Source organism: Schistocerca nitens, chromosome 1 (genome assembly GCF_023898315.1).
Source record: "Schistocerca nitens isolate TAMUIC-IGC-003100 chromosome 1, iqSchNite1.1, whole genome shotgun sequence".
Lineage (NCBI taxonomy): Eukaryota > Metazoa > Arthropoda > Insecta > Orthoptera > Acrididae > Schistocerca > Schistocerca nitens.
In genome coordinates this window covers 384851130-384863222 of record NC_064614.1, presented here as the reverse complement: position 1 = coordinate 384863222, position 12093 = coordinate 384851130, and the positions used below count along the sequence as shown (strand labels likewise).

At 38.9% G+C, this 12093-nt stretch overlaps 1 protein-coding gene across 7 annotated transcripts in view; it reads right to left on the bottom strand.

The window, feature by feature from the left end:
* LOC126249129 (kinesin-like protein KIF22) overlaps positions 1–12093 on the bottom strand; it is a 317400-nt gene that overhangs the window by 11388 nt on the left and 293919 nt on the right. For all 7 annotated transcript variants that reach the window (XM_049950791.1, XM_049950819.1, XM_049950826.1 and 4 more), the window contains 2 exons: positions 11831–12029; positions 11027–11114 (listed from right to left, as the gene is read on the bottom strand). In XM_049950791.1, the coding sequence (XP_049806748.1) occupies positions 11027–11114; positions 11831–12029 (287 nt within the window). The remainder of the gene's footprint in view (positions 1–11026; positions 11115–11830; positions 12030–12093) is intronic.

The window sequence follows — 12093 nt, the reverse complement described above, 5'->3', positions numbered from 1 at the left end:
GAAAGGCCTCAGTGAGACCCTTGGTGTGTTTGGAGATGGACTGCTCGCCACTATATATGTGATGGTAACAGATGGTTCGGCTAAATGGAAGGGGCTTCTCAGAACAGACTGAGGAAGGTGGCACAATGGTTAGCACACTGGACTCGCATTCAGTAGGATGATTCAAACTCATCTCCAGCCATCCTGATTTAGGTTTTCTGTGATTTCCCTAAACCGTTTCAGGCAAATGCCACGGCGGTTTCTTTGAAAGGGCATGGCCGGTTTCCTTCCCCATCCTTCCCTAATCTGAGCTTGTGCTCCATCTCTAACGACCTCGTTGTCGACAGGACGTTAAACACTTATCTCCTCCTCCTCTCAGTATGGAATGGGTGGCACCTGTCAAAGTGGAGGTAATTCTGGTGGTTGGTAGGTTTGACATGGATGGAGGCATGATGTAGCTGTCTTGCAGGTGGAGGTCAACATCATGGACAGCAGCTTTTTGTGCTGAGGAGGACCAGCTGAAATGAATGGGGGAGAAGGTTCTGAGGTTCTGGAGGAATTTGATAGTGTCCTTTTGCTCAGTCCAGATCATGAAAATGGCAGCAATGAATATGAACCAGGTGAGGGGTTTGGGATTCTGGATAGTTAGGAACAATTACTCAAGATGGCCAAAGAATAGGTTGGCATAGGACAGTGACATGTGGGTGCCCACTGCTCTACCATAGATGTGTTTGTGGGAGAACATTTAGTTGGTCACTCTGACCAGGAAGGAGGTTGTGAGTTTGGAGTCAGTTGGGAAAGTAAGTGTTCAGTAGGAGCAGGGCCATGGAAATTAGGGATGTTAAAGTAGAGGAAGGTGGCATCAACAGTGATCAGCAGGGTGCTGTGTAGTAAAGGAACAGGAACTGTTGAAAGTCGGTGGATGAAATGGTTGGTGTCTTTTATAAAAGGGGGGGGGGTTAGGTTGTGGGTAACAGGCTGAAGGTACTGGTCCCGAGGAGCAGAGATTCTCTCACTGGGAGCACAATAACTGGCCATAATGGGCATCTTGGCTATTTGGGTTTATGGACTGTACATGTCGGAGTGCAGGGTGTGGTAGTGTTGCACCTGTCTGCAACTCATGTGTTACTTCTATATGATAAGTAGCAATCTATCCCTTTATTATGTTGTCGTTATTCTACTCTAGGTTCTCCATTATCTCATACTGAAGAACTCAGTAATTATATGACTAATCTAGAAGCCATTTGCACAGTTTTATGACATGTTGGCTAGTTGCAAATGACGAAAAAATTAGCAGCAAAAAAATCATTCTATCATCTGCCAAAACATGATCCAAATTTATCATGAAAAGAATTGTGAGTTACTTTGAGAGAAAATTATGATACATCTGTTGTACATTGGACACATGTTCAGCAGCTAGGCTGTTATGCCTAAGAATTTGAGCAGAATTCCCAAATTTCATGATGGGAGTCTCCTTACAACATAAGCAACAGTAAAGCAAACTTGGTGATTTATTTGTGTCTGTCACAACATGGAAAACTGGCTTTTACATAAGCCAGGCTAGTGGCCCCATCATATTACTTGTAAAGCTGTAATGGCTGCACACGAGACCTGTAGAGGCATCTTACAAAAATTGCATCACACTTGGAGAGGGTTGAGTGGGGATCCTTAGGCTACTTGACATGGAAATGACCCATAGGAGAGTTCACCATATATAGTAATGCTAGTATTGATAATACTATAGTACGGATGATATTTTCTGGGAGTGCTCTGCTATGAAAGATATCCTCTAAATTAATTATTTTGTCAATTCCATTACAAGTTTCTACATTGAAGTCACTGCTCTAAATTAATGATTGTGTCGGTAACTTAAAAGCTATTTGACACACGAAATATTGAATCAGTTTAAGGTGCTAAGGGTAATATATACACTTTCATTTCTGCTGAAACCCAATGTTTCGCCCCATCTGTGGGTGATGTCTTGAAGGTGTGCTGTAGCTCTTTCAAAGGTCTGATGTACACTCTGGTTCACTACAGACTGAAGTAAAATAGTATTTCCATATGCTCGCGCACAGAGGCATGAGGTCATGTATTCAAAATTTGAGTTATTATTGGTTACTTTCATCCACCATGTAAAAAATGGCACACATCTCCTTCAGCACTAGATTCCAGAATCCATTTAATTGCATCCCTTTGCTTCCATCAGAAGCAAGCTGAGGTGCGCTCTGGACTTTCGAGAGAAGTAGAACCCTCTTCAAGATGTCCTCCACAGATGGGGACAAAACATTGGGTTTCCAATACGAAATTCATTTGACCCAGTATAGTAACCCATAATATTTCAGTAAGGGTCAGTTTAAAGCACATAAGAAGATTTTTTTTTCATTATTTATTTATCATTTCTGTAATACACAAAACACAAGAAAGAATACTGCACTGAAAAGTGTTTTCAAATAAACGACACTGTATTGTTTATAATTTCTATTTTGCTGAAGATATGTTCAATTAATCAAAAAATTGATTATGAAAACAAAATAGATGGTACTTTTAAAAGACTTCAGCTCTTGGGTGGTAATTGATAGCTTTTGGTTCTCAAGAGCAAAGTTCTCAATACCTTGAACTTTTTGATTCTACCTACCACTGACGCAGCAGCTTTGACCAGGACTACCAAACTTAAGACATGAAAATTCTCCCACTTTCTATGGACATTCTGTATATGCATTGAAATGCAGAAGTTAAACAGACTGTTCTTGGAATGTGAACAAAGTGGGTTTTGCAACAGACAGCCCATTAAACTGATGCATTACTACACGAGATAATGTGTAGTGCAACGCGTTTGGTGATACGGACATGACATGTTTTGCTGCACTACAGTCAATGAATGTGACATATTCTGCAGCAGCTTCATTAATTCAGTGACTTAGGATGTACATGCTGGCAAGCTTAACATAGGCAACTTTATTTTTTTGCTCTGACCTCATTGCAACTGTGCTGAAGCTGCCATATTACTCTCTTTGATCACCTACTCTTTTGGTACCTCCTACTTTATGTCTCCTTTCACATCAGAAAGGTTCCTCTCATCCTATGAACTGAGTGATCTACTGGACCATTTTAATCCTTTCCCTACCTATCTTATTCCCTTGCCCAAAGGAGGAGTTAATCATTCTGAAAACTGGGCTAATGTTGCATACTTTTATACATGTTTATCTTAAATAGAGTGTGTGCAGAATAACATGACCGATAGATGCAAAAACAGCTGGACACCCATGGGGAGAGCAGGGGAATTGGCAAGTAATGGAGGGGAAGTGCCACTCTAAACTGACGCCAACGCCCATATTTTTTGTAAATATTAAATGGAGTTTCGTGTTAATTTTCATTCCATATTTTTTTCCATTAGTTCCATGGTGTCCACCAAATCGTGTAATTCTTTTTCCCCTGTGGCTAGAAGGACCATGTCATCAGCAAACCTCAAACACCCTACTCTTCTTCCTCCAATTTCTACGCCTTTGTCATCTAACGAGCATTGGTCAATCATATTTTCCAAGTAGAGGTTGAAAAGAGTAGGTGCATCCTCGTCTTACTCCTTTTCCTAGTCTGATCCAGTTTGTACTTTCTCCTCTCACTTTAATTGAAACTTATTGATTAAAATATAATGAGTTTACAAGTCTTCTGGTTTTACAGTGCACTCTCTATTCCCTCATTATAGTCGCCAGCTTGTCCCAAACCACTTTGTCATATGCCTTTTCTGGATCAATGAAGCACATATATAGGTCTCTTCCTTTTTCAATAAACCTTTCTCCCAAGATTCGTAGGAGCCCTATTGCACCTCTGGTGCCCGTATTCTGTCTAAAGCCAAACTGCTCCTCGCAAAGATCCTCCTCCATTACTTTTTCAAGCCTTTTATTAATCACTCTTAACATCACTTTGGCTGCATGTGAAATGAGGCTGATTGTCCTGTGCTCGCTGCATTTCTTGGTTCCTTGTTTTTCCGGTAATGGAATCATTACTGTTGTCAGAAAGTCCTCAGGCCATTCACCACTGTCATATATTTTATTACATAATCTCAATATATTTCTTATTCCATCTTGGTTCAAGCATTTTAATATTTCTCCCGGTATCGTATCTGTACCTACCGCTTTGCCATTTTTCATTGCAGCTCTGGCAGACTTTACTTCTTCCATTATGATGGTTGGTCCTTTTTCGTCATCACTTACGCTGTTGTGTGATTCAAGTTCCAGAGTTTCTAGTTTGCTATTTGTGACATATAGCTCTTTTAGATATTCTTCTCATCTCTGGAGGACATCGTCACGATCTTTGTACACTACCTCTTCATCTTTACTCAAAATTTCCATAGTAGCACTTCCTGCTCTGTTTTGTTCCCATGTCATAGTCTTTACTCTGTTGTATAGTAAGTTGTTCCATATATCACACAATTTAAATCTTTATACTGTAGGCAATTAGATTCATCATCTAATGCTTGCAATATTACTTGGACGGCTGCAACAGAGAGAATGAGATAACGAGGGATCGAGACCAATGTTGTTGCCATCGTGTGCCCACCTAGGCTTGTAATACTTGCATGTATTTCTGAAAGAACAGACACTGTTGACAATCTACAAGGTCTGTTGAGGGAGTGTGCACAGATAGCCGATGGGGTTAAGGTGATTGTTCGCAATAAGTTTGAAATCCAGGTTCGAGTCCTGGTCCAGTACATATTTTTGTATGTCACTCTTGTGTAGTAGATCAATACCTAATACAGGGGATGTTTAGGAATTTGCAGTCAGCAAAAAAATTTCAGAGTAGCTGTGGATCATAAACAGTGTCTTTTCTTGAATGCAAAGATTGTTTTACAGTGGTACAAACAGTGGGCCTGTATTTGGCAGGAGGAAAGCTAAAATCTTGCCTGGACATCTTTTCACGTGCATATCAGTCCTAATACATGAAGAAGTCCATAACTGCCTGCTGCATACCCTCAACGGACTGGAATTGTCGAACCTTCAAAACCTTTTTTACAGGACCGAAGACGTAATAATTGCATGGGGAGAGATCAGGACTCCCTAGAGTGGGTTCTCGAGTGTCTTCTTTTTGTCTGTGATGGATGAGGCTAGCATTCCAGATCGACTGGGGTCTTGTATCTAACCATGACCAGGCAAGGTATATGTTACAACATTCCACAACGGTAATTTTCGACAGGCATGTTGCCCCATACATGTTCAGAATTATCTGAAAAGATTGCATTCAGAAAATGAAATTGTAAATTATATTGAACTTCCTTGTGTGCCATTAAATGTGCCATTAAATAATTTCCTGAAAATTTGTATTAATTTATGCAAGAAAAAGAAGACTATACAGCACAAAAGGAAAAAAAAGTATAGTAAATGCAAATGAACTCAGAAAATTCTTGAATGTGTATGCCGTTGAATGCCAGAAATGTCATTTAGACATCTTGTTCACAAATGCATGAGTCAGACTTAACCAAATTTATGAGATTCCTTACAACACCAACAAAGTCAACAAGTTCCATAGAATTCCTGAAGGACAGTTTTTGGGCTAAACATATCAGAAGGATGAAATGACACAAGACAAAGAACAGTTAACTACTGCCACATTATTCCCTGACCAATGTTTCAGAGAAATTTTTACATTGCAAATGTACCATAGCTAACCAGTTTCTAAATTGCCCTTTATTACATCTACAAAGGAATCCACTTCCCTAGCTTAGACAGCTGTACAGTGTCACTCTATTCTAAAGCAGCCAGTTCAGAGTCTGACTGAGGAATAAATTTTCAGAAATTGATCAGAAAATAAAGAAGAGGTGGGGATATGAAGTTCCATGTCACAAGGCTTTGTGCCACTGTCATGATTTATATTCCAAACCCCTGCAAAGTCTCTCACAGAGTGATGCCATGTAACTCTGTTGGTGGTGACTCAACTTTTGACTTACTTTTGTTCTTTATTTATTTATCAGAAAGCACATTGATGCAAGGCTACTGGCCATGGCATTTAAAGAAAGAAGGAAATTGTATTGGTTTTATGTAAAAGAATTTAACGTTTATTATGCAATGGATATTATTGTTACTTTATTTAGAATGTGAAAGTGGTCAAGCGTTGATTATTTAAATATGTTAAAATGTAAAATAATGTAGAATACGCTGTAGCCAATCAGATGGACGGCTTCACAAAAGGGAACTGCCCTTGACAGTTGAGCGAGGATGTTCGGCGCGTGGGAAACATGGCCGGGGACGGGCAGAAAGGGTTAGTTCGGATTGAAACGCGAAAGCAGACAGTCGGTCTTTCAGCGGCTAGGAAGTGAAACGACTTACAAAATTTTGTGTTGTGTGGTATCATGCGATTTTCCCGGATTTCCCGGTTAAAAATACACGTCTTCCCACATGCAAATACACTTTTTCCGTGCTAAGCGACAGTATACTTCTCCCCGGGGCTGTAAAACTTATCAATCCTTTGAATGGTTATGGTTTGATGCACCGACATATAATTTCTCGGCACTTTAGAAAACGAAACTCAGGGGAAAAAAAACACGTTTCAGAAAGATGTCTGATGTGCAGCAATATGTACACTGCATACTTTCGCATTGAAATCGAGATTGCAATGCACTTTTATAAGCCAGTCATAGCTCATGTCACGTGATCTCGCCAGCTTATGACAGAAGCTATTCAGAGCATAGGACACATGATGCGGTCAGTCAACAGCAACATCACTGTTAAGTAGCATAAACACACAAATATGAAAAATTAATGCTTTAAATTTATGTACATAGTGTTGCTACAAGAAAACAAAAGTTTCACATAAAATAATGGTCTCGGAGGTTAATAAGCTGCAAGACAAGGTAAGCTTTCACATATAATGTTGAACTTTTTTGCATGTCTTACGCTTTAAGATACATCACACAAATGTGCCAGCAATGACATAAATGTCTTATCTTCTGTGCTCGAAATTATTCTAAATAGTCGTCCTCAGAGTTGATTTTTAAATGAGTCAAATGCTCTGCGATTTAAGAAATTCATAGTACATTCTCGCACATAGTTCATCTTGCATATATGGAAATTTACTTTGAAAGTAACACTTTTCAAACTACCATTCGCAATATTTTCCTGCGAACTATTTAAAAGGTTCGTTTTAGCAGTTGCCAGATAACAGGTGTGCCGTGCTTGCGCAGCTACGATAATGCAGGAAGCCCGTATGTTTGTACGTGTGAAACATTAAAAGATCTTACATTATGTCATAAAAGAAAGACGATATTAGAGGATGCCCAAGAGCAATGGAATTTTGTGAATCATAGTAAAATTCGGCTGAAAGTGCACATTCGTGAGTCCAGATTCGGATGTAAATTTTCTTGAAGCACTAGTACTGTATTATCTTGTGTTTGGTTCTTTATTACGGTGTAATGCCATAGGTGCTACATGAAAACGTGCACTTGAAATGCAGCGAACAGTTGAAACTAGCCAATAGTGCAGAATTAAACACTTCGTTTTGAATAAATTGACTGCCTCAGTGGGAAAGAGTAATCAAAGCCAAATTTCTTTAGCAAACTGACAAAAATAACTTCATTGTTCTGCAAGGCGATTAATGCTTGACTGTCAGAAAGGTGGAAATAAAATCAAATCTGAAACTAATAACATATTTTAGACTTCCGTAATTATTTGAATGTATTTCAATTCACTTGATAGCTCCCAGCTACAGAAATTCGTTTAGTTTTCATTTGACATGAGAGCAATAAACGAAGAGGAACCAGCAAAATCACTAAACGTAAACATGGGTCATGTGAAGACTACCCACCTCATCACTACAATTCAAGACTGCTCTGTGCATCAGTCCCGGATCTATGCTATTTCCGAACCGCGGCAATACTGGATAGACCAATGTGCGCTGGATGCTAGGTGCTTTGGGAAACAAGGTCTTTTTCCTCAAGAATATGAATTTGTGCCCCCCCCCCTCCTCCTCCCCACCAACCATGAAATTGCCGCCCACGGTATATATCCCAGTTTGCCCACCGCCCCCTAGATCCTACCCTGTTGACTATGCGTGAATCTGACAGCTTAGGCATGCCAGTAAAATTTATCCGGGTAGCATCATGCTGCTATTGCTTATACAGCTAACTGCCACACTTGTGTAGCCAGAAGCGGGAGAAGATACTACTCATACGTGACTCTAAAAGCGCATGCGCATGAGCTCACTCGCAACTGCTCAAATGAGTCTAATGTAATCATAAGGTTTTTAACATGGCTGTCAATCAGCGACTGTTGTATAATACAAAATTTTGAAAAGCACAGCCCTCAGTCGCGAACACAATTAATTTGTAACCTAGGTTTCGGTGTCACAAGGGACAGTGTCATACCAGATTCAAAGGTTGCTTTGGATTAAATACAAATGTAATATTGCCTTTTCTACAAATAACAACTTGAAAAAAAATGTCATCCATAATTTAAAGTAAACTACTAGCCCCCTGCAGAATTCTGGTGTCTACAATATTTTATGTGACACTTGTGGTGCCTACTATATTGGTCAAACAGGACGTGTCTTTTCAGTTCGCTGTAAAGAACGTTTACTGAGGGAAAACAGTTCGTGTGCCCCTAATTCTTCTTTTGCAGATCATCTGTTAATCAGAGGGCACTCTCCTAAAGGGGTTGAGAAGTTGGAAATTTTGCAGAAAAAAAGGGCGTAAACTTGATATTTTGGAGGAGCTGGAAATTTTCAAGCATTTACTTTCGAATGACGGACTTTTTCTCAACGAGCAGTTGCAGTTGCGCAGAAGAAGTTATTTCAATGGTGTAAAGCCGCTGCTTGACGAGATCTAATACTTTTATGTACCAACTACTTCCTGCAGATTCAGAGATACCTTTTCTTTTTACTTTTTACGGCTCATATATGTAAATTAAAAAAACTTTTTTGGTTTTTATAACGTATCTATTATGGCAAGCAGTAATGTCATTTAATGGATTATTTCGTATGTCTTCTTGATGCATTTGTTCTGGAATTTTTGTACTACAGCCAGTCATTCATTAGTTGTATTTTATATCATGCAGTATCCCGCTATTGTAATTACTTTATGTACACCGTTCAGGCGTTTATTTCCCGCTCTGCAGTTACGAGAGATGTTTACAGAATAGCTTGTTTTACCAATTAGCCACCAGGTGGCGGTATTGTCTTGAAGTTGCCGTGACGTACAAGTCGCATGATGTTTGTTTTGTGTTGACTGTAGCAGAGGACACATGGCAGCCCCTAGTGGCTTGCACCTCTGTTGCATTTTATTTTAGTTCTATCTAATGCTGTGAGGTATGACCGCAGCTTTTGTATTTTTTGGTACGTTATGCTGTAACATTTAATTTTAATTTTGTCCAACGGAGGTGTCCCTTGTGACACCGAAACCTACGTTACAAATTGTGTTCGCAACTGAGGGCTGTGTTTTTCAAAATTTTGTTCTAATGCAATCAGTTGTGACGTCATGCTCATCGGAGGCAATTTGTTGTTATGAAGCAGTGCAAAGGCTTTCTAAAGCCTTTGACACAATTTGCTGTTGGTAGACACTTGTATAAGAACTGTGTTCTGTTGTTGTATATGGAGCATTTCCTTTGCAACTTGTTTTATTTTTATTTATTTTTTTTCTCTCGTTCATGTTTTATTGCTCCAGTATTATTCTGTAATAGCGAGATACAGAAATATCTTTTGTTACAGTACTGGTTCTCACCAGTTAAAAGTTACAAAAATTTAACTGAAAACTAAAACAATAAAAAATTCCTGGGTTTTCCCGGATCTTCCGGTTTGTATACACCCTGCAAGAACACATGGTTCCAGCTAGCAGCGAAATCTTCAACGACGATTCATTGTGCAGCGGCGGTTGCAGTATCACAGCAGAGGCTACGAGAACTTCAGCGTTGGTTTCAACTGCAACATAGGCAGCAATACCATGGCAGAAGGATCCTACATGACAAAGCTAAGTTCCTGTGCTGATAGCGAGATCATTTATGATTCTGTAGTTCAATCGCCAATAATTGATGCCGCTAATATAAAGCAGTCAGCCAGTTTGTGTGGGTCCAAAAATTCTAGTGAGCCGCTTAGCCCGAAGTTGGAGCGGGAGAGCGCAATCAGCGGTCTCGTTCCCGTCTGTCTCGGTATCACTCGGTCGGACTCGTCCTTCTGCGTGTGGCCACTCGTTGCAGTTCCACTGCTGACTGCTCATAGGTAGTTCAGTAATCAGTATCAAGTTGTTGATCGTTTCGTTCGTTTTGCACGCCCATTCTACATCTGTTTCAAACACTTTTTGAACTCTGAACTTCTGGTTCTTTTCATATTCTATTCAATTAAAATGTATTTTATAATCACGTAAACTACATAAAAATTACATGGTATGTAATACATACATCTTTTCAGGTAACAAAACGGCGTATCAGCTTACTTCACTATTTTGATAAAAAATTTCTCACTGACAAACCCGACAAAATGACGAAAGGAAAAATGTTTGTCACATACAACTTTTCTAAAGTTCATTCAGTAAAAGTATTTCATAAGGCATTACGTTGTAAATTATTAGTTCTTTACTACTAACTGTATTCACAACACATTTTACGGACAGCATGCACATATACCGCTGAATGTAAGCGCATATTATATCATTGTACAACACATAATTCAGGAGGTGTGACATTAAAAACAGTGAGATGCATGGAAAAAGTCTGCATAATGCATGACATTTAGTTTATTACTTTGTTGCTACTAACTCCATTCGCAACACATTTTGCAGACAGTATCCACACATGCTGCTGAATGTACCAACACAATTATATCATTGTATAACACTTAGTTTAATAGATATGACATCATAAATATCAAGCACAAGGCCAGATGTTGTGTGGGACAGGCTTGGTGGGACAGCTATAAACACACCAGGTTTCTCTGCTAGCAACACTATAGATTAAGAAACTAAATTACACTGCATGAACAAAATACTGTACTATGAAGTTGATTTTTCAATTCATGTGGCACACAACAGATAAAAAAACAAAAAGAATGTTACTTTATGTTAAACACTTACCAGGGCAAATTTCTCATGAAAGTTTTTATTTAAACCAGGAATTTTTCTTAAGTCATCTACTGATTCAAATGTTTCCCCAGATAAGTTTCTGAAATGGATCAAAACAAAATTAAGCAATAACAAATATTTTTCAAGTGATGAAACATTAATTTTATGGTTCCAGTTGAGAAATGAAAAGCTACAATTGTACCACAGATGATTGGGCCAGAGCTTACCCCCAGGAGGCAAAATTCTTATTACTGGCAATAAACACACCTACAAGTACTGGAAACTACCCTAGTTCTCTGCACAATTAGTTTCTTCCGTGAGGAGTATGTAGTGTTGGAAGTTGGGGACTGCTACAAAGGAAGGGCAGGTCACTCAAACCCAAGGATGAGAGGCATCCACTTGGTTGTTCTTGGGATGATGGCCAATGATTAACAAATCCCGTCATTACCAAAGATTTGGATCATCATTTGGAAGCTTGCACGCACATGACTGAATTCACCCGAATAACCTACAGGAAGTGTTTGAAAAATAACTGCAAAATTATGATTGGTTTTATTCTGTAAAGAACCAGATGTTCTGAAATTTGACAGAAAGAGAACCTCACTACCTTCTGTAAAGTAACATGTTCTGAAATTTGACAGAAAGAGAACCTCACTAGCTTAATTAAAATAAAATAAAACGAAACTACTCATTAGTTGTTGCCTATCGCCTACACCACACATGCCACCAGACTGCAGTTGTCTTGTGTGGACATGCACATGTGTACAAACTCACTCTCTCACAAATTAAACATAACCAACAGTGCAAAATATTTACCTGTAATTATTAATTATTAAAGCTGTTTTTGGTCCAATAGTTGGTAGCTTCTGTAATTCTCTTGTGCTACCTGTGTTTAGTAAAGAAATTATTCGGTTCATATGCTCCTGATGAATATTATTGCCAACATTATGTGCTACAAGTTCTTTCATCATGATTATTTTTTTAGGTGTTTTGATGCTTTCTCTTCTAAATGGACCTGTAAAAATGTAATAATTAACAGCATTAATGAGATAGAATTAATAAGCAAGAAATAACTTACG